We start from the raw sequence: 19,983 nt of genomic DNA, 5'->3' as shown, positions 1-19,983 counted from the left end.
ACTAGCTAAATCCTTCAAACAGGCACTAAGACTGGCTTTACTGTTGGACTATAGGGCAAGTGGACCATATGAGTTGCAGGGCATTCTGATGGAAGTGGGCTCACTCATCAGTCTGACTGAGCTTGGAGAACACCACTTGAGTGAAGGTAATTGCATAGACTCATTCAGGACATGTCCTGAACAGAGAGGCTCTAGATCAGCCCACAGCAAAACCCCGAAAAAAAACACAAGCCTCAGCCAAATGGTTAAAACTTTCTTCAGAATCTGTGTCAGCAAGGTACTGTAGTTGTTGTGGTATGCAGACTTGAGACAGCAAAAGAGCCCCAATAGAATTAAATTGAGAAGAGAATTCATAGGCCAGTATCCAGGAGAACGCAAACCATGGAAAATCTGCCTACAACTGTTTTGGAACATTATATTGCTCAGCAACATCCAAATCAGCACCAATCAAAATAAACATCTGGTTAAATGGCCACCTGGTTCTAATGGAGGTCGATACTGGCACAGCGATTTCAGTGATCACAGAATCTGTTTTTAACAAAGTTTGCCCTGGATTCCAACCCTTAGGTTTGTACAAGACCTCAGCTAGACTGAGAACCGAAACCGGTGATCCTTTACAGATTACAGGTACAACTTAGATTCCAGTCTCTTTGTGAGAAGTAACTGTTTCAGTTACCACTGATTATAGTAAAAGGCTTTGTCCCAAGCTTGATGGGTAAAAATTGGTTGAGAAAGATTCACACAGGTTCGTTCAATATTTTTCGATTATAAAATGGCTGCCTGAGTGAAGTCATAATTAAATAGTCAGAAGTTTTTCAGAGAGGTCTACAGACTATTAAAGAGGACAAAGCCACCTTGCATGGTGATCAGGTAGCAATTCCACGACTCTGCAAGGCCCGTCCAGTGCCAATTCTGGGCAAAAATAGATTCAGAAGGTTGGAAAGCGAAGGAATCGTCAAGCCAGTACAGTTTGCGGAATGGGCAGCACCAGTTGTACCGACCATGAAGCTGGATGGGCTGGTTCGCCTTTGTGGGGAATTTAAACAAATGTTTCTCACAGCTGGGTAAATGCCCAATGCCTCACATAGAGGATTTATATGCAAAGCTGGCAGGGTAGCTTCCCTTCATGAAGTTGAACATGAGCCCTGCATACATGCGGTTAGATGAGGATTCCCAGAAGTATGATACAATTAATACCATAAAAGTTTGTGCCAATATATAAGACTGCCATTTCTGGTATGTCAGTCTGTGCAATTTTTCAATGGGCGATGGAGACCTTTTAAAATGTCTGCCCCAGGTCGTCATTTATCTAGATGATGTCATAATAACAGGGAAGATCAATAACAAGCACTTAGAGAATTTGAACATTGTCTTTTGATGTTTCTCCCAGGCAGGTGTATGCCTTAGAAGGGGCTATGTTCCAGGCCCCCCAGTGACTTAATTGGGCTAAGGAGTCGACAAGACTGGATTACACCCATCGGGAAAGTAATGTGAGGGTGACCAAAGGTACCCCCACTCCCATGTCTGTGCCAGAGCTCAGATCTTTCCATCGGCGGTGCATTATTATGCAAAGTTCTTACATAACCTGGCCTCCATCCTGGCACCTTTGCATCAACTTTTGACAAAGAGTCAGCCTTGGGAATAGCTGTGTAGCTAAACCATTGCTTTCAAAGAAGTAAAGCTACCATTCTATAAGGTGTTATCACATTATAGTCCCAAATAAAACTTGGTTTTAGGAACACCTAAGACCGTGGGCATTCAGACTTTGGATAATGAAGAGCATAAATATGCCCAGATAGAGAGGGAAGGTTTGGCGGTCATACTTGGAGTCAGAATGTTCCACCATTAACTTTACAGACCTAAATTTGTAATAAATGCGAACCACAAACCTCAGTTAGAGCTACTTAAGGAGCACAAGGCAGTGCTGCTCATGGCTTTGGACAACATTCAGCGATGGCTTCTTGTACGAAGTGTTTATAATTACAAATTAGAACATTATCTGGGAGGTCAAGTAGCGAATGCAGATGCATTGAACCACCTGGGTGATACACTACAGGCCATACAGCAATTATACGAGTCTGTAATGGTTTTAAACTTTCTGGATACGCTTCTAGACTCAGCAGACAATTTCAGACTTTGGACGCAGAAAGATCCTGTCCTTGCAAAACTGGTATAATGGGGAAATCCAAAGGGCTGTCACAACCAGAATTGAAACCTTTTTGGACCCGGACAGACCAGACCACAGTAAAGAACGGCATATTATTTTATGGAGCAAAAGTGATTGTCCTGAGCCAGATACTGGTTAAACTCCACCAGGGTCATCTAAGGTGTTCCCAAACGAAGATGTTGGCGACAAATTATATTTGGTGGCCAGTATTGGATGTAGACATAGCTACATTGGTGGGGCAGTGCCCAGCATGCCAACAATGACACAAATTACAGCCCAGCAGCTCCCTCACATTCATGGGAATGGCTAGATAAACCCAGGACTTGGTTAGACATCGACTGCGGAGGTCCTTTCATGGACTCAATTTTTTTGGTATTCATTGTGGATGGTAGTCACTGAAAGTGGCTGAACATGCATAGAGTTCATTCATCAAAAGTTCATTCATTCATCACCCTTTGGAGGGTTGGTGTGGACTTGTTGGGCCGGTAGCTGAAACAGCATCAGGAACACCAATACTGGACACAGGACTCCCCTAAGCGAGATGGACAGTTTACTTAAAGAGATGAAGTTTGGTGCAGGAACCACAGGAATAGACCTGCATTGGTAAGAGGCATGGTAGATGCGAGGTCATGTCCAGGGACATATATAGTCTGGGTAGGTATAATGGTGCTGAACATGGACCATATGAAAGCTGCAAACTCACAAACAGTGAGGGAACAAGCCAAACCAAAGTGGTAGCCATGGGCACTGGCATGGGACCCAGCTAGCCTGCCTGTTTGTCGGATATGTGGAATAATCTTCCACAGTTACACTGGCACCATCCCCCACCTGTTCCTCTGCTACATCGATGACTGTATTGGCACCGCCTTGTGCCCTCATGAGAAGGTTGAACAGTTCATCAACTTTGTCAACACCTTTCACCCTGACCTCAAATTCACCTGGACCATCTCGGCGATCAACTAACCATAGACATATACTACAAGCTCACCGACTCCCACAGCTACCTAGACTACACCTCCTTCCACCCTACCTCCTATAAAAACACCATCCCTTAGTCCTAATTCCTCTGCCTCCGCTGCATCTCTTCCCAGGACGACCAATTCCACCTCAAAATCCCAGATGGCATCCTCCTTCCACAATCGCAACTTCCCTTGTCATGTGGTTGATGATGTCCTCCAGCGCATCTCCTTCACTTCACGCACCACTGCCCTTGAAGCCCACCACTCCCAACACAACAAGGACAGAACACCCCCCCGCCCCCGGTCCTCATCTTCCACCTCACCAACCTCCGCATACAACACATCATCCTCCGCCACTTCCACCACCTCTAAACAGACTCCACCACCAGAGATATATTTCCTTCCCAGCCCTATCGGCATTCCGAAAAGACCATTCCCTTCGTGACTCCCTCGTCAGGTTCACACCCCCCACCAGCCCACACCCCACTCCTGGCACCTTTCCCTGCCACTGCAGGAAGTGCAAAACCTGTGCCCACATCACTCCCCTCACCTCTATCCAAGGCCCCAAGGGATCCTTCCACATCAATCAGAAATTCACCCGCACCTATACCAATATTATCTACAACATCCGTTGCACCCAGTGTGGGTTCCTCTACATTGGGAAGACAGGACGCCTGCTTGCGGATTGTTTCAGAGAATATCTCTGGGACATCTGCATCCACCAACCCCACCGCCTGAACACTTCAACGCACCCTCCCACTCTGACATCAGCATGCAGGTTCCGGTCTGCGTCCACCCCCGAGCTTCATATTCCGTCTCAGGACCCTGCAACTACATGGGATAATTGTGGATTTCAACAGCTTCCTCATTTCCCCTCCCTCCACATTATCCCAGTCCCAAACCTTCAACTCGGACCTGTCCATCACTGCCCCCCTGATCTGTCACCTTCTCCCTATCTATCACTTTCCCTGCTACCTCCCAAACCCCCACCCCCTCCTATTTATTTCTCAGCCCTGATCAACAAGCCTCATTCCTGATGAAGGGCTTATGCCCGAAACGTTGATTCTCCTGCTTCTCGGATGCTGCCTGACTGGCTGTGTTTTTCCAGCACCACACTCTCGACATGGATCAAAACCTGCCCGGCTCTTTGGCAGCCTTTCTGACTGTTCTGGAACCCATGTATTCTCCCTATCCGTCAAGCTTTGAAGATAGCTCAGAGTCTGAGATGGACATATCAGATGTTGCTGCCTCAATGCCTTTACAGCCTGAAAAAGAGAATGAACTTCTTCCAAGATGCTCCAGGGTGTGAACTCATGATGTTGGGGTGGGTTGAGGCAGGATGTCACCAGAGATTTGTGACTCTTTCTCCCAGTGGCCACGTGACATAGTGCACTTGCAACAGTTTAGTTGATTTAGCAGCAGAGATTTGAGGCATCAGAGAGGAGAAGCCCAGCCAGATCAAGGGCTGAGCTGGAAGTGGGAGCGGTTCCAAAGCACTTATTGACATAAGACGTTAAGATGAACTTTATTGTTTTAATTTTCTGGCTTTATATTCTGAGATTTGGTTTATTTTCTGTGTTTTAAGATGGTGTTGGAGAGTATTTGTACGAAGTACACGTGACAATAAATCAAATTAAATAAAATCAAATTTCCTTGATTGGGGCTGTTAATCTGGTCTAATCAGGCAGCCGCAGTTGACAGATAAGGAGTGTCCTCCAGAGGTGTGTAACAACATCTCTGAACAAGTGATTGCAAGGCATTAAGACAAAGGAAAAAAGAAACAGAAAAAAACCAGGTGATTGAATCTCCTCAGTTCTGACTCTGAGCTGGTTGGCCAGAGCCAGTGTTCTGTGCACAAGTAAATAAACAGTGACTTGGTGACGGGAAGGAAAAAAGAACGAGTGTCATCAGAACTTATGCAGGTTGGCAAGTGGGCCCTGATTGGTGGAGGCAGAGAATGCAGCAATCAATGATGATTGACTGTTAATTGCAAAACTTTATTCTTTTACTTGTCATTGGTTTCCTGGCCACATGGTTGTTTTCCTGGTGTTGGGCATATTGAATAAAAGGTTTTGCACATGGTATTTTCACTGAGTCCCTGCACTTACACACACCGCATGGGAGCTGTGGGGAAAAATAACCACCATGGCTGTGCTGCTGCTGCTGCTGCTGCTGCTGCTGCTGCTGCAGCAGCAGCAGCAGCAGCAGCAGCAGCAGCAGCAGTGTGAAGATCACAAAAATGTACAAACAAGGGATTCAGAATATATTCATTTCGGGGAGTAACAAAAACAACATATAAGCAGGAGATTCAAAAAAAAAGTTTAAAAGAAAGAACAGGAGTGTCAGAGATCAGAGTGTTCACTCTGAGAGCTGGCTCTGAGGGAGCTGGATCAGTGTCAAGGATATCCCAATGTGTAAATAAAATGTGACTTGGTGATGGGAAACTGGCCTGTAGAGTTATTACAGTGAAATCTTAATGGGTAAATTACAAGCTCAAAATGTCTAATATATAAAAATTCAAACAATAGTCAAAACATTTTTGAAACAAGTAATCTTCTTTTTTAGTTTATTACATGGTGTCATTGTGCTGCATCACCTCATTAGTGAGAGCGTCCTTTGCTGACCCAGGGCAGTTACCACAAGACCCGGACATACCATATTCAGGTAGGACATGGAATGTAGTTCCACGTTATCCTGTCCAGTGATCTAGTCAACTTGCGCACATTTTGCACAATGTATTGTAATCTAGGTGGAACATTGCTTTGAACTCACTGTTGTGTATTCATGTGTACTTGCATCTTCCTCCACTGTCCCCACCCTTTCCCCAAGCCCTTATGTCAGAAAAATGCCTTGAAGTAATTGTCTTTGCCTTGCAGTTTTATTCCTTCATCATTTGATACTTGAGTAGGAGTGTGGAACAGTCTGACATGGGTGTGTTGTGTAAATAGTGCACTGTGATGTGATTTGTGATGCTGGAGATTCTGTGGTTACAGGTTAAATGTAGAGATTGAAGTGACTTTATTTTCATCTTTTGTGTTTTAGCTCAAAAATAAAATAATATTGACATTTTAAGCAGAAATTGTGAATGATATTTGAAAAGGTAATGTCAAAATGAGTGATCCGATTTTAGAAAGATTAGGAAAAGAGCGTTTGATCATCTTCCCTCATCTTATTACTCTTTCATCATGTTCACATTCTGAGAATAATACAGCTTTTTAATAGAAAAGTTAATTAGTTTGACTACGGTTCTGTTCAGAAATATGCCACTTGAGGTGTTGGGAAATCGCAAAAAAGTGTGATAAGCTAATCTTGTGGGCTTAGAATGTTGAATTTTATTTCCTGTCGTTTTTTTTTGTTCTCAGTCCTAGTCTAATAGCCTGCTTTAATTGACATTGTTAATGTTGAATCTTATTTTTATTTCCCAACTGGATCTTTCTGAGGCATATACATAAGCTGGGTACTGTTAAAATATTAGGAATCTGAAATGCAGCAACAATAGGCAGGAAAGGAAAGCTTGAGAACGTAAAGCAAGAAATGGAAATGGAGAAATTAAATATCCTTTTGTTTGATGAAGGCGACTTTCAGTGATGAAGTGAGAATGAAAAGAATTTGTTCTCACAATGTACTGTTTTCACTTTGGAATTTTCTGGCCTGTTGTATTGTGTCTCGAGATCAGTGTATCGTTAAGAGACCTGCTCGTGGTATCATCACTGTGTCAAAGAGATTTAGAGCAGAGAGATAGGCCCTTTGGCCTAGAAAGTCTGCACCAATCAAAAAAACAACCACTTAACCTTTTTATTTTCCACCACTAGGCACATAACCTCGTTTGCATTGGCATTGCAAATGCACATCATCTTCAATATTATGTAGGTTTATGCCTCTGACAAACTTACAGGCAGAGAGTTCCAGATTCCCACACCCTTCTGTGTGAAAAAGGTTTTCCTCTTATCTCTTCTAAACTTTCTGTCCTGACCTTAAATCTATGCCCTGGTCATTGATTCCTCCACCAAGGGAAACGTTTCTTCCCATCTATCCTATCTAATTTTATACATCTCAATCATGTCCCCCTTAGACTTCCATGCTTCACTGAAGACAACACTAGTCTATCTAATCTCTCTCTTTATAACTAGAACTCTCCTGGTATATCTTCTCTACATCCTCGCTATTGCAATCACACGCTTCCTATATTTTGAATTCTAGAACTGTATACAATATTCTAGCTGTGGCCAACCAACTTTTTATACAAAATAATCTCCTTGCTCTTAAACTCTATGTTTCAACTAATAAAGATACGTGAGTCTGAACCACATGGCTCACCCAATTAGGCCCAAAGCCATTCAATTAAACATGGAAAGGTGAGCCACTAAAGCCCGGCCTGTCAGCCAAAAATTGGAGATGCCTGGCATGACCAGTGGTGAATGGGGTTGGTGGAGGTTGGGGGAGAGAGATTGAGGAAAAGAACTAGGAGAAGGTACATGTTGATCTACCATGTGGCACCTTCATGTGCCTCTTCAAGTGCAATTTAATTTTGTCCCTCATGATTTCTTCCAATAGTTTCCTCACTACTGAGGTTAGACTGACTAAGTTGCAGTTTTTTGGCTTATTTCTTGCTCCCTTCTTAAATAATGACACCATAATAGCTGTCCTCCAGTCATCTGAAATTTCTTCTGGAGGAGGAATTACAGTTATTGACAATGCTCCTATTATATCTTTCTCTTGCCTCACTCAACAATGTGAGGTATTTCATTTGGCCCTGGAGAGTTATTTACTTTTAAGCCTACTAGACCACTCAAAATCTCCACTGTACATGCTAACTTATTTCAATATATGGCAGAAGTCTTAGCAGTCAGAGCAATCTGGGCATGCAGGTCCACATATCACTGAAGGTGCAGAGCAGGTAGATAAGGTTGTAAAAAAGGCCGTCATTGGAACAGACATTGAATATAAGAATAGACAAGTTATACTACAGCTTTACAGAACTTTAGTTAGGCTACACTTGGAATATTGCATACAGTTCTGGTCACAGCACTGCTAAAAGGATGTGGATGCTTTGGAAAGGGTACTAGGATGTTACCCATCCTTGTCCTTTTCCATAACATTCTTGAACCTAATACAAGTCTGATTGCTGTCTGCAAAATAGTCCTCTGCTGATACTTCAATCTCTTGCATGGCTTCATGACCTAAAATTAAGTTCAGGGACATCTCTCTCATGCTGTCTTCCACATATACCTTAAAAAGTCTCATGGATGCATTTCAAGAATTCACTCCCTGTCAACATTTCACACGATGAAGAGACCAGTTAAATTTGAGAGGTTGAAATCGACTTTTATTTTACAAATCTCTGAAATTTGCCGACATGTCTCAGACTGTTCGTGGCCTATAGTGTATAGAAATCATGATGATGTAGAGAAAGTGTTGAGTGCCATCTGCTTAGAAGTAAAAGTTAGCCTCATGTTTACAGATGCTTTCCCCTGCAGGCAGTATGTATTGGATAAGGAAGTCAAGGCTGGATCTTTGGGTATTGCAGAAGTAACTGTCCAGTGACAGGAAGGGAGGCCATTAGAGAATATGCAAGTACTATGACCAGAGAGTTAAGTGTGGAACTAGACAAAGTCAGTCAAGTTGATCGTCCAGAGAGCACTTTGGGCTTAGTGACTATACCTCAGTAAGATTTCAAGTCATCATTAGTCAAGAGTTTCCCTCAGGTGAGTATGCTTAATTTGGCAAGGGCTAATTATATACAAATTGGACAGGAACTGGAGAATGTTGATTGGGCGCAGTTATTTGAGGGCAAATCTATGTCTGTCATGTGGGAGGCTTTAAGGACCAGTTGATTAAAGTGCAGGACATGCATGTCCCTGTAAAACTGAAGAATAGGAGTGGCAGGATTCAGAAACCATGGATGACAAGGGAAATTGTAATCTTAGTCAAAAGGAGAAAGGAAGCATACAATTGGTCTCGGCAGCTACAAACTGTGACAAAGCCCTTGAGGAGAATAGAGATATGAGAATGGAACTTAAGTGTGGAATTAGGAAGGCTAAAAGGAGCCATGAAATGTCTTCAGTAAACAGTCAAGGAGAATCCCAATTTTTATGCATATATTAGAAGAAAGCGGGTAGCAAGGAAAAGAGTAGAGTCATAGAGTCCGACAGCACAGAGACAGGCCCTTTGGCCCAAACTGGTCCTTGCTAACCAAAATGTCCGTCCACACTAACCCCAGTTCCCTGCACTTGGCCCATATCCTTCTAATTCTTTCCTATTCATGTATTCATCCAAATGCATTTTAAATGTTGTTAATGTACCTGCCTCAACCAGTTCCACTGGTAGCTCATTCCATATGCGTACCATCCTCTGTGTAAAAAAGTTGCCCCTCGGGTTCCCTTTTATTCTTTCCCCTTAAACTGAACTCCTCTCATCCTCGATTGCCCAACCCTGGGAAAAGACTGAGTGCATTCACCTTATCCATGCCTCGAATGATATTGTACACCTCTATCTGAGGATCCACCTCAGAAAAAAGTCCTAGCTTGTCCAATCTCTCCCTATAATTCAGACCATTGAGTCTAGGCACCAGCCTTGTAAATTTGTTCTTCACTTTAATAACAATGCAGTTTAAAAACACCCTTCCCACAACAAGGTGACCAAAACTGAATACAATTCTCCAAGTGCATTCTCACCAACGTCTTGTACAAATGCACTTAACTTCCCAACTTCTATACTCATGGCCTGCCTGATAAAGGTCAGTGTGCCAAAAGCCTTCTTATCTGCCTGTGACTCCACTTTCAGAGCAGCATGTGCCTGGACCCCAAAATCCCTCTGTTCCACTACACTACTTAAGGCCCTACCATTTGCAATGAAACTCCAACCTTGATTTGACTTTTCAAAATGCAAGTTCTCACACTTTCTATATTAAACTCCATTTGCCATTCCTTGGTCCACTTCCCCAGCTGATCAAGATCCTGCTGAAATTTCTGATAATCTTCTTCACTGTCCACAATACCACCTATTTTAGTGTCATCTGCAAACTTAGTACAATGCCTTGTACAGTCTCATCCAAATCATTGATATGGATAACAAACAGAAATTGGCTCAGCACCAAACCCTGAGGTATTCCACAAGTCGCAGGCCTCCAGTTCGACAATGATCCTTCCACTATTACTTTCTGCTTCCTACCATCAAGCCAATTTTGTATCCAATTTGCCAGCTTATCCTGGATTCCATGCGATCTAATCTTCCTAGAACAGCCTACTATGTGAAACCTTATCAAAGGCTTTACTGAAATCCATATAGCCTACGTTTACCACCCTGCCCTTGTTGACCTTCCCGGTCACTTCATCAAAGAACTCGGACAAATTTGTGAGGCATGATCCCCACTCGCAAAGCTATGCTGATTACTCCTAATCAAACCCTGTCTTTCCAAATGCAAGTGTATCTTATCCCTCAGAATCCTCTCAAGTAACTTACTCACTGCAGTTGTTAAGCTTACTGTTGTGTAGTTCCCAGACTTTTCCTTGCAGCCCTTCTTGAATATTGGCACAACATTCACTACCCTCCAGTCTTCCAGGAGAAAGTGAGGACTGCAGATGCTGGAGATCAGAGCTGAAAATGTGTTGCTGGTAAAGCACAGCAGGTCAGGCAGCATCCAAGGAAGAGGAGAATCGACGTTTCCTGATAAAGGGCTTATGCCCGAAACGTCGATTCTCCTGTTCCTTGGATGCTGCCTGACCTGCTGTGCTTTACCAGCAACACATTTTCAGCTCCAGTCTTCCAGGACCTCACTTGCAAAAAGGGGCTTTTTTTGTCTCGAAATATTCTTTTTCCTATGATATACTTAAATAACGTCTTCAGATTCACCTTATCTTCTCAGCCAGGGCTGTCTCGTGCCCCATTTTCACCCTGGTTTCCTTCTTCAGTAAACTCCTATAGTCCGCATATACCTCCAGAGATTCCCTTGATCCAAGCTGCCTGTACCTGAGCCATTCATTTAGTTTTGGTTGCTACACTACCAAAAGGACATGGAAACTTTGGAGAGGTTGACCAGGATGTTGCCTAGTCTGAAGGGCATTGGCTATGAGGAAAGGTTAAAAAGACTAGGATTGTATTCACTGGAATGTTAGCAGCTGAGAGGAGATCTGATAGAGATTTACAAAATTATGTTAGACAGAGATAAGATAAATATTCAGATGTTTTTTCCCAGTGTTGACCTTTCAATTATAAGGGGGCACTGGTTCAAGGTGAGGGAGAAAGTTTAAGGGAGATATATGAGGGAAGATTTTCACACGGAGAAAGGGAGGAGCTGGAACGCACCCCAGAAGTGGTGGTGGAAGCAGGCATGTTGATGATATTTAAGAGGCATCTGGATGGTTACGTGAATAGGAAGGGAATAGAGGGATATGGACTGAATAAGGGCGGAAATTTTTTTTTTTCATTTAGTTATGACATGATGATCAGCAGAGGAATGAAAGGCCAAAGGGCCTGTTCCTGTGCTGCGCTTCTCTTTTGTTCTTTTGATCTGAATAATGGACAGAAGACTCGAGGATAATAGTGTTGTCATTCAGTTCAGAAGCTTCAAAAGGATACCTTATAACATTCACTTTCAGTAGATGTCAAATGACTTTGATTAGATAATTTTGTGGTACATAGACTTTTCCAATATAATTTCAGTTAACTTTTCCTAACACTGAACATTAAAATTATATGTCAATTTTTTTCAGCTGCATAATGATTCTGCTTTCATTCAATTATTTACCCTAGCTTCGGTCACCAAGAATGTGGAAAATCAAGTGCTTTTAGAAGAATTCTGTTTTGTATAACTCACTGATACCCTAAAACTATTATAAATTCGTTGAAGAAAGCCACTAACTCTGGTGGAGCTAATTAGAGATTCACTTTGGGTGTGTGACACTTCAGAATCTGAAGTTGAATTACACTTGTAATTTGTCACGACCAACTAAAATAACTTGAACCTGGCAACAGAATTTCCTCCTTCGGATCAACTGCAAATATTCAACTTGCCATAACAACAGTATTTACTAAAAAAGGCAACACAAAAGAATGTAATTTTTTAGGGAGGTCAAGTTGAGGACAGTGGATAGGAGAAAGTGAGGACTGCAGATGCTGGACATCAGAGTTGAAAAGTGTGACACTGGAAAAGCACAGCAGGTCAGGCAGCATCTGAGGAGCAGGAGAATTGACTTTTCAGGCATAAGTCCTACAATAGGAATGTGTGGGTTGAGGGGGGAGGGGAAAGAGGCTGAGAGATAAATAGGAGAGGGTGTGGCGCTGGGGGAAGATAGCTGGGAAGGCAATAGGAAGATGCAGGTGGGGGGTGATGGTGATAGGTCAGAGTGGAGGGTGGAGCGGATAGGTGGGAAGGATGGACAGGTAGGACAGTTCAAGAGGGCGGTGCTGAGTTGGAGGGTTGGATCTGGAATGAGGTGAGGGGAGATGAGGAAACTGGTGAAATCGACATTGATGCCATGTGGTTGGATAGTTGAGGACAGTGTTCTCTCTAAGTTGTGGGGTCACATGGCCATGCAGCCACCCAGAGGTTCTGGGCACGCTGATCGGTGTGCCAACGCATTGACTTCCATTTCCAGAAGATGCTGATGGACAGGCTTCAGAGGTCCATGCCACGGAAAAGTTACTTAGCAGAGACATCGCATGAAGATAAAAAGATCTTATACTACACTGTGCCTCAATCACTTGAAAGTACAGAGAAGAATCAGTACGAAGACCATAAATGTTTAGGATGTATGTATATTAATGATTTGGAGGAAGGAAGCATATGTACTGTAGCCAAATTTGCAGAGAAACACAAAGAATTAGGGGAAAGGCAAGTTGCAAGAGGGATGCAGATAGTTTATAGAGAGAAATTCATAGGTTAAGACAGTGGGCAAAAAGTTGGCAAGTGGAGGATAATGGGTGTAAATATGAAGTTGTTCATCAGTATAGTACTTAAATGAAGAAAAACTGCTGAAAACGTCAACCTAAAGGGACTTGGGAGTACTTGTGCAAAACAAAACACAGAAAGCTAACACCTAAGTACAACAGGTAACCAGAAATGCCAATGGACTGTTGGGACTGAAATCAAGGGGTTTGTACTAAGAGTTAGGAAATCTTACTGCAACTGTAAAAGCTGCTGGTGAGACCACATCCGGAGTTTGTGAGCAGTTTTGGTCCCCTCTAATGAAAGATATCATTAGAGGCATATCAGAGAACGTTCACTAGGATGATCCCCATTGTGGAGGGATTGTCTTCTGAACAAAGATTAAACAGGTTGAGATTTTACTGATTGGAGATTAGAAGAATGAGAGGTCATTGCATTAAGAAACATAGGTTTCTTAAAGGGCTTGTCAAGGTAAATGCTGAAAAAATTGTTTTCCCTCATGTGAGAGTCTGGAACCAGAGGACATAGTCTCAGAATAAAGGGATGCCAATTTAAGACTGCGATAAGGAGGAATTGTGAAGAGATTGTGAGTCTTTGGAACTCTTGCCAGAGAGAGCTTGTGGGAGCAGAGTCCTTCGTATATTTAAAGCTGTGATAGATTGTTGGTTAGTAGGGGAATCAAGGGTAATGGGGAAAGGGCTGGAAAGTGGATGTGAAGAATGTCAGGTAAAGCACCCCTGCTGGTAAGTTCACACCACAGACGATTTCTGTTGCCTACCCATGGCAATACCAATCAGAAACAGAAACAGAAGTTACTAGGAAAGCTCAGCAGTTCTGGCAGCATCTATGAACAGAAATCAGAGTTAATGTTTCAGGTCCTCAGAACTGATGGTAGCTTGGAAAATGTCAGCTTATATGCAGAAGATAGCGTCGGGAGAGAGGGTAAGGAGTAAACGACAGGTGCCATAGAGCCCAAAGAGAGAAGAACAGTTGGATTGACAAAGGTGTGGATAGCTCCTGGCTAGTAGAATGAATAGCTGTTAATGAAGACTGTTAGTGGCTAACAATAGGTGGTCTGTAATGGCAGACTGATAATACACCCTGGTGTGTGGGATGGGGGGCAAGGACATCAGAGAAATTAGGCCCTAATATTATTGAACTCGATATTGAGTCTGGAGGGCTGCAGGGTCCCCAAATATAAAATGAGGTGTTGTTCTTCCAGCTTGTGCTGAGCTTTGCTGGAACACTGCAGCAAGCCTGAGACAGAGATGTTGGCCAGAGAACATGTTGGCATGTAAAAGTAGCAAGCACCTGGAAGCTCAAGGTCTTTTTTGCAGACAGAATGTGGATGTTCTGCGAAATAGTCACCCAGTCTATGCCTCACTTCCCCAACGTAGAGTAGGACACATCCTGAGCAGCGAATGCAGTAGACCGGATTGTGAGAAGTGCAGGTAAAGTACTGCTTCACCTGGAAGGTATACTTGAGCCCTAAGAGACAGAAGAGGGAGGTGTTACACCTTCGATAGTTGCAGGGGAAGGTGCTGTGGAGCAGTGTTGGGAGTGAAGGAAGAGTGGACAAGGGTGTTGTAAAGGGAACAGTCCTGGCAGAAGGCAGACAAAACAGGGAGGGGAATATGTGTCTGGAATCAGAGTCAGTTTGCCTGAGTTGAAAGTTAGTTAAGATTGACAGTTATCAGTCCTTGCTGCGTCTTGATTCAAATCATAGTCCAATCAATCAGCACTTCTTCTCATGCTGTATAATTTTTTGCCTCGGTTTCTTACCTTTCAGTCCTGATGAGTGCAATATGAAAAATTTTGACATGACATTCCTCTTTAGCAATGTTTACAATCTGCACTACCAAACAATTGAAAAATAGTTCAAGGAAACCAATGAAAGGCTAGCAAATTAGCTAATTTGGGATTCTTCACGCTCTTAACATGTAAAAAGGATTTGACTAGAAAAGCCAACTTCTCAGTATTGCAGACAAGGGTAGCATAGTGGCACTGTGGTTAGCAATGTTGTCTCACACTGTCAGGGACCAGGGTTTAACCAGGGTCTTTGATGACTGTCTGTGTGGAGTTTGCATGTTCTCTTCATGTTTGCACGAGATTCTGTCAGGTGCTCTGATTTCTTCCCACAGTCCAGACATGTGCAGGTCAGGTAGATTGGCCCATGCTAAATTGCCCCATAGTGTTCAGGGGTGTGCCCGCTGCATGGCATAGCCATGGTAAATGTGGGGTTATAGGGATAGGGTGGGATTCTGTTCAGAGGGTTGATGCAGACTCAATGGGCTGGAAGGCCTCTTTCTTCATTGTAGGGATTCTGTGATTCTGTGGTTACAAACAGCTGAAGGCATGAATAAAGCGATTAACAACCTGACTATTTAATCAGTTACCCTTTAGTTAGTTAAGAGAAAGGTAGCCGGGTTGATGCAATGAAATAGCTGCAAAAGAATGTCCACCAGACAAACAGATTGATATGTCAGAAGTGTGGATGACTACATGAGTATACAACCAGAAGGAAGTGTCCTGTGTATGAACCAAATGCAAAGTTTGTGAAAGGACCAATTACTGGGAAATGGTATGCAAAATAAGAAAAACAGTTGGTAAATAGGTTATTAGTGATTGCACAATGTGGATGTGTAAAATGTTAGAAAAACCAAAACATCCCTGGCAGATGATAATGAGCACGTGTGGCTTGATAGCTACTGTGACCAAGGCTGGAATCTGAGAATTGGAACAGTAATGTACTCATGGATGCAGACAGCAGGTATAATGTATCAGATTAATATTTCCAATTTGCCTTTAACAAGGTGGTAGATGCAATTCAGACATGGTGACAGTGGAGGAAGCTCTGTCACGAGAAGTATTCAAATTTGTTAAGGAGGAAGTATTGGATTGATAGTTTGGTGTTTAAAGTTGGCAAGAGAATCAATGTTTCAGGATAATCCTTCAGCGGGATTGGGGAGGGGGAAGAAGGCTGAGGAATAAATAGGGGAAGGCAGGGTGGGCCAAGGGGAAAGGTAGGTAGGATGGCAATAGGTGGGCAAAGGTAGGATGTGATTTTGATAGGTTCGTGGTGGCCCTATTCAAGAAAGGTTGTAGGGTTAAGCCCAGAATTAGAGAGTAGTCAATTTAACTTCAGTGGTGGGGAAGCTTCAAGAAACAATTATTTGGGAAAGAATTAGTAGTCCCATGGAAAAATGTGGATTGATTAGGAAGAGTCAACATGGATTTCAAAAGGGGAAATCATTTTTAACTAACTTGCTGGAATTTTTTGAAGAGGTAACAGAAAGTGTTGATGAAGGTCATGCTGTTGATGTGGTATACATATATTTCTAGAAGATGTTCAACATAGACTTGCAGGGAAAGTTATAGATCATGGACTATAAGGGATAAGAGCAGCATGCTATTAAAGTAGCTGAATGATTGGAATCAGACAGTAATTGTCAATGGATAGTTTTTGGGGTGAAGGAAGGTTTGCCATGGAGTTCTCTAGAAGTTGATATTAGAACTCTTGCTTTTAACAAAGAATAGCATAGCACAGAAACAGGCCCTTTGGCCCACCAAGGCTGCATGGATACATATCTCTTGTCTCTACATGGCCTGAATCCTCGATTCCCTGCCTACTCATACATCTGTCAAGATGCCTCTTAAACATCGCTATTGTATCTGCCTCAAACCCTCCACTGGCAATACATTTCAGATTCTATATGAAAAAAAAATGCCTGTCACATCCTCTTTAAATTTCCTCTTTTACTTTAAATCTGTTCTCCAGTAATTGACATTTCTACCTGGGAAAAAGACTTTAATGTTCCATTCTATGTCTGCCTTGCATAATTTTGTAAATTTCTTTCAGGTTGCCCCCCCACGCCCCCAATCCTCCAGTGTTCAAGTGAAAAACAAACCAAGTTTGTCCAATTTCTCCTCATTAGCTAATACCCTCAAAACTAGGCAACACTGTATGGCGGCATGATGGCGCAGTGGTAGCACTGCTGCCTCAAAGCGCCAGGGACCCGGGTTTGATTCAAGCCTCGGGTGACTATCAGTGTGGACTTTGCTCATTCTCCCCATGTCTGTGTGGATTTCTTCTGGATGCTCCAGTTTCCTCCCACAATCCAAAGATGTGCAGGTTGGGTGAATTAGCAGTGTTAAATTGCCCATAGTGTTCAGGGTTGTGTAGGTTAGATGCATCAATCAGGGGCATACGTAGAGGAATAGGTCTGGGAAGGTTACTCTTCGGATGGTCGGTGTGGACTTGGGCTGAAGGGCCTGTTTCCACACTGTAAGGATTCTATTCTATTATGATTATCCCAGTAAACCTGTAACCTCTCCAAAGCCTCCATATCCTTCTGGTAGTGCAGCAATCAGACTGCACATAATATCTAAATGTGGCCTGACTAAAGTTCTATACAGCTTTGAGGCAGCAGTGCTACCACTGAGCCACCATGCCGCCACACAATGTTGTCTAGCTTTGAGGGTGGCATGGTGGCACAGTGGTTAGCACTGCTGCCTCACAGCACCAGAGACCTACCTCAGGCAACTGTCTGTGTGGAGTTTGCACATTCTCCCCATGTCTGCGTGAGTTTCCTCCGGCTGCTCCAGTTTCCTCCCACAGTCCAAAGATGTGCAGGCTAGGTGCATTGGCCATGCTAAATTGCCCGTAGTGTTAGGTGAAGGGTAAATATAGGGAAATGGGTCTGGGTGGGTTGCTCTTCGGAGGGTCGGTGTGGACTTGTTGGGTCGAAGGGCCTGTTTCCACACTGTAAGTAATCTAATCTAATCTAATGATTTGCAAACTTTTATACTCTATGCCCTGTCTGATTAAGGCAAGCATGCCATATTCTTTCTTGACGATGTTGCCACTTTCAGGGAACTGTGGACTGTAAGTCTAGACCCCTCTGTATATTGATACTACAAAGTGTCCTGCCATTTGTTATATATTTCCCTCCTACATTAGATCTTCCAAAATGCATCACTTCACATTTGTTCAAATTGTTCAGATTAAGCGCTGTCTGCCATTTCTCTGCCCAAGTCTTGAGCCTATATCCTACTGTTTCCTTTGGCAATCCTTCTCACCATCTGCAGCTCCCCAGTCTTTGTGTCACTTACTAATGTAATAATCAGACTACTTATGTTCTTCTCCAAATCATTTATATATATTACAAACAATAGATGTCCCAGTACTGATGCATGCAAAACATCAGTGGTCACAGTTTTCCAGTCAGGTAAAACCCTTCCGTCATTACTCTTTGTCTTCGATGACTAAGCCAGTTTTGTATCCATCTGAGTAACTCACCTAGGAACCCATGTGACTTCACCTTCTATATCAGCCTGCCATGAGGAACCTTGTCTATTAAAGTCTATACAGACAACATATACCGTCCTGCCATTATCAATCGTCTTTACTCAAAAAACTTAATTGTGTTTGTGAGACACGATCTGTCCCATGCAGAGCATGCTACCTATCACTAATAAGTTAATATTTTTCCAAATGTGAGGAAATCCTGTCCCTCAGAATCTTCTCCAATAATTTCCCTCCCACTGACGTACGGTTCACTGGCCTGTAATTTCCCACATTATCGCTGTTGCCCTTCTTAATCAAAGGAACAAAACTGGTTATTCTCCAGCCCTCTGAGACCTCTCATGTAATGAAAGAGGATACAAATATTTCTTTCCTTACCTGCATCCCTCAGCATTAAGGGATAGATTCCTGCCTGGGGACTTGTCTACCTCAATGCTTTTCAAAACACCCATCTCCTTTTCTCATGCTGACATTCCGTAAAATATCAACATATACTTCTTGACTCACTATGCACCATGTCCGTCTTCTTTTTGAATACTGATGCAAAGTATTTGTTAAGGACCTCATCTACTTCCTCTGCTCCATGCACAAATTCTCTCTTTTGTCCTTGAGTGGAGCTACCCTTTCCCTAGCTACCATCTTGCTTCTTTTATATGAATAAAACACTTTTGGATTTTCCTTAATCCTATTTGCCAAAGACATTTCATGGCTCCTTTAGTCTCCCTGAGTCCTTGTGTGAGTTCTCTTCTGCTACCTTTGTATTCTTTGAGATTTTTGTATGTGTTCTGTTTCCTAAATCTTATGTATGCCTCCTTTTTCTTTTTGACATTTTCCTGCCATATATTAACTTAAAGGACAGTTTTAAAGTTTGCAAATAACGTGAAACCAGAATAATTGCAAATTGTGTGGAAGACAGTGAGTGGGCAAATAGATGGCAGATGAAGTTCAGTGCAGAGGAATATGAGGCATTGCATGTATGAAGAGCATAAACAGACAATATAAAATAATGGGACCTGTTCTAAATGGGATAGAGAAGCAGAGGGACATGGGTACCGATGTGGCAAAGCAGGTGGAGAAAGCAGTTAATAAAGCATACAATGTCTCGGGCTTTAATAAATTGGGCAATAATAGGGTAATAGAATAATAATAGAGTACAAAAGCAGGGTGGTGACATTGGACTTACACAAGCCACTTATGAGACCACAGATGCAGGATTATATATATTTCTGGACACCACCTTATGGGAAAGATGTGAACACATTCAAGAATTCAGTCCAAAGATGTGCAGGTCAGGTGAATTGGCCATGCTAAATTGCCCGTAGTGTTAGGTATGGATGGGTTGCGCTTCGGCGGGGCAGTGTGGACTTGTTGGGCCGAAGGGCCTGTTTCCACTCTGTAAGTAATCTAATCTAATCTAATGGTTCCACCTGAATTCCACATCCTTCTTTTAACCTAGTCTACTGCATTTGCTGCTCACAATGTATTCTCCTAAGCATTGGCAAAACCAAATGCAGACTGGTTGCCATTTTGTAGAACACCTCCAGTCTCTTCACAGAAATGATCTCAATCTCACAGTTGCTTGTCATTTCACTAAAGCACCTTGCCGTCATGGCAACAGTTCAATCCTGGGTCTGTTGACCAGGGAACAATGTCCAATTTTCTGCTT

The 19,983-nt window shown here is 42.8% G+C and overlaps 1 protein-coding gene across 3 annotated transcripts in view; it reads left to right on the top strand.

Annotated features, from left to right (window-relative positions):
* Positions 1 to 19,983, top strand: part of zdhhc21 (zDHHC palmitoyltransferase 21) — a 146,732-nt gene that overhangs the window by 40,587 nt on the left and 86,162 nt on the right. For all 3 annotated transcript variants that reach the window (XM_043714352.2, XM_087996891.1, XM_087996890.1), the window contains exon 3: positions 5,692 to 5,790. In XM_043714352.2, the coding sequence (XP_043570287.1) occupies positions 5,692 to 5,790 (99 nt within the window). The remainder of the gene's footprint in view (positions 1 to 5,691; positions 5,791 to 19,983) is intronic.

This window comes from Chiloscyllium plagiosum, unplaced genomic scaffold (genome assembly GCF_037043375.1).
Source record: "Chiloscyllium plagiosum isolate Xiang-an unplaced genomic scaffold, Cpla_swu_hap1 HiC_scaffold_2, whole genome shotgun sequence".
Taxonomy (NCBI): domain Eukaryota; kingdom Metazoa; phylum Chordata; class Chondrichthyes; order Orectolobiformes; family Hemiscylliidae; genus Chiloscyllium; species Chiloscyllium plagiosum.
Note: the sequence above shows the minus strand (reverse complement) of the source record. Positions and strands in the feature narration are given on the sequence as shown.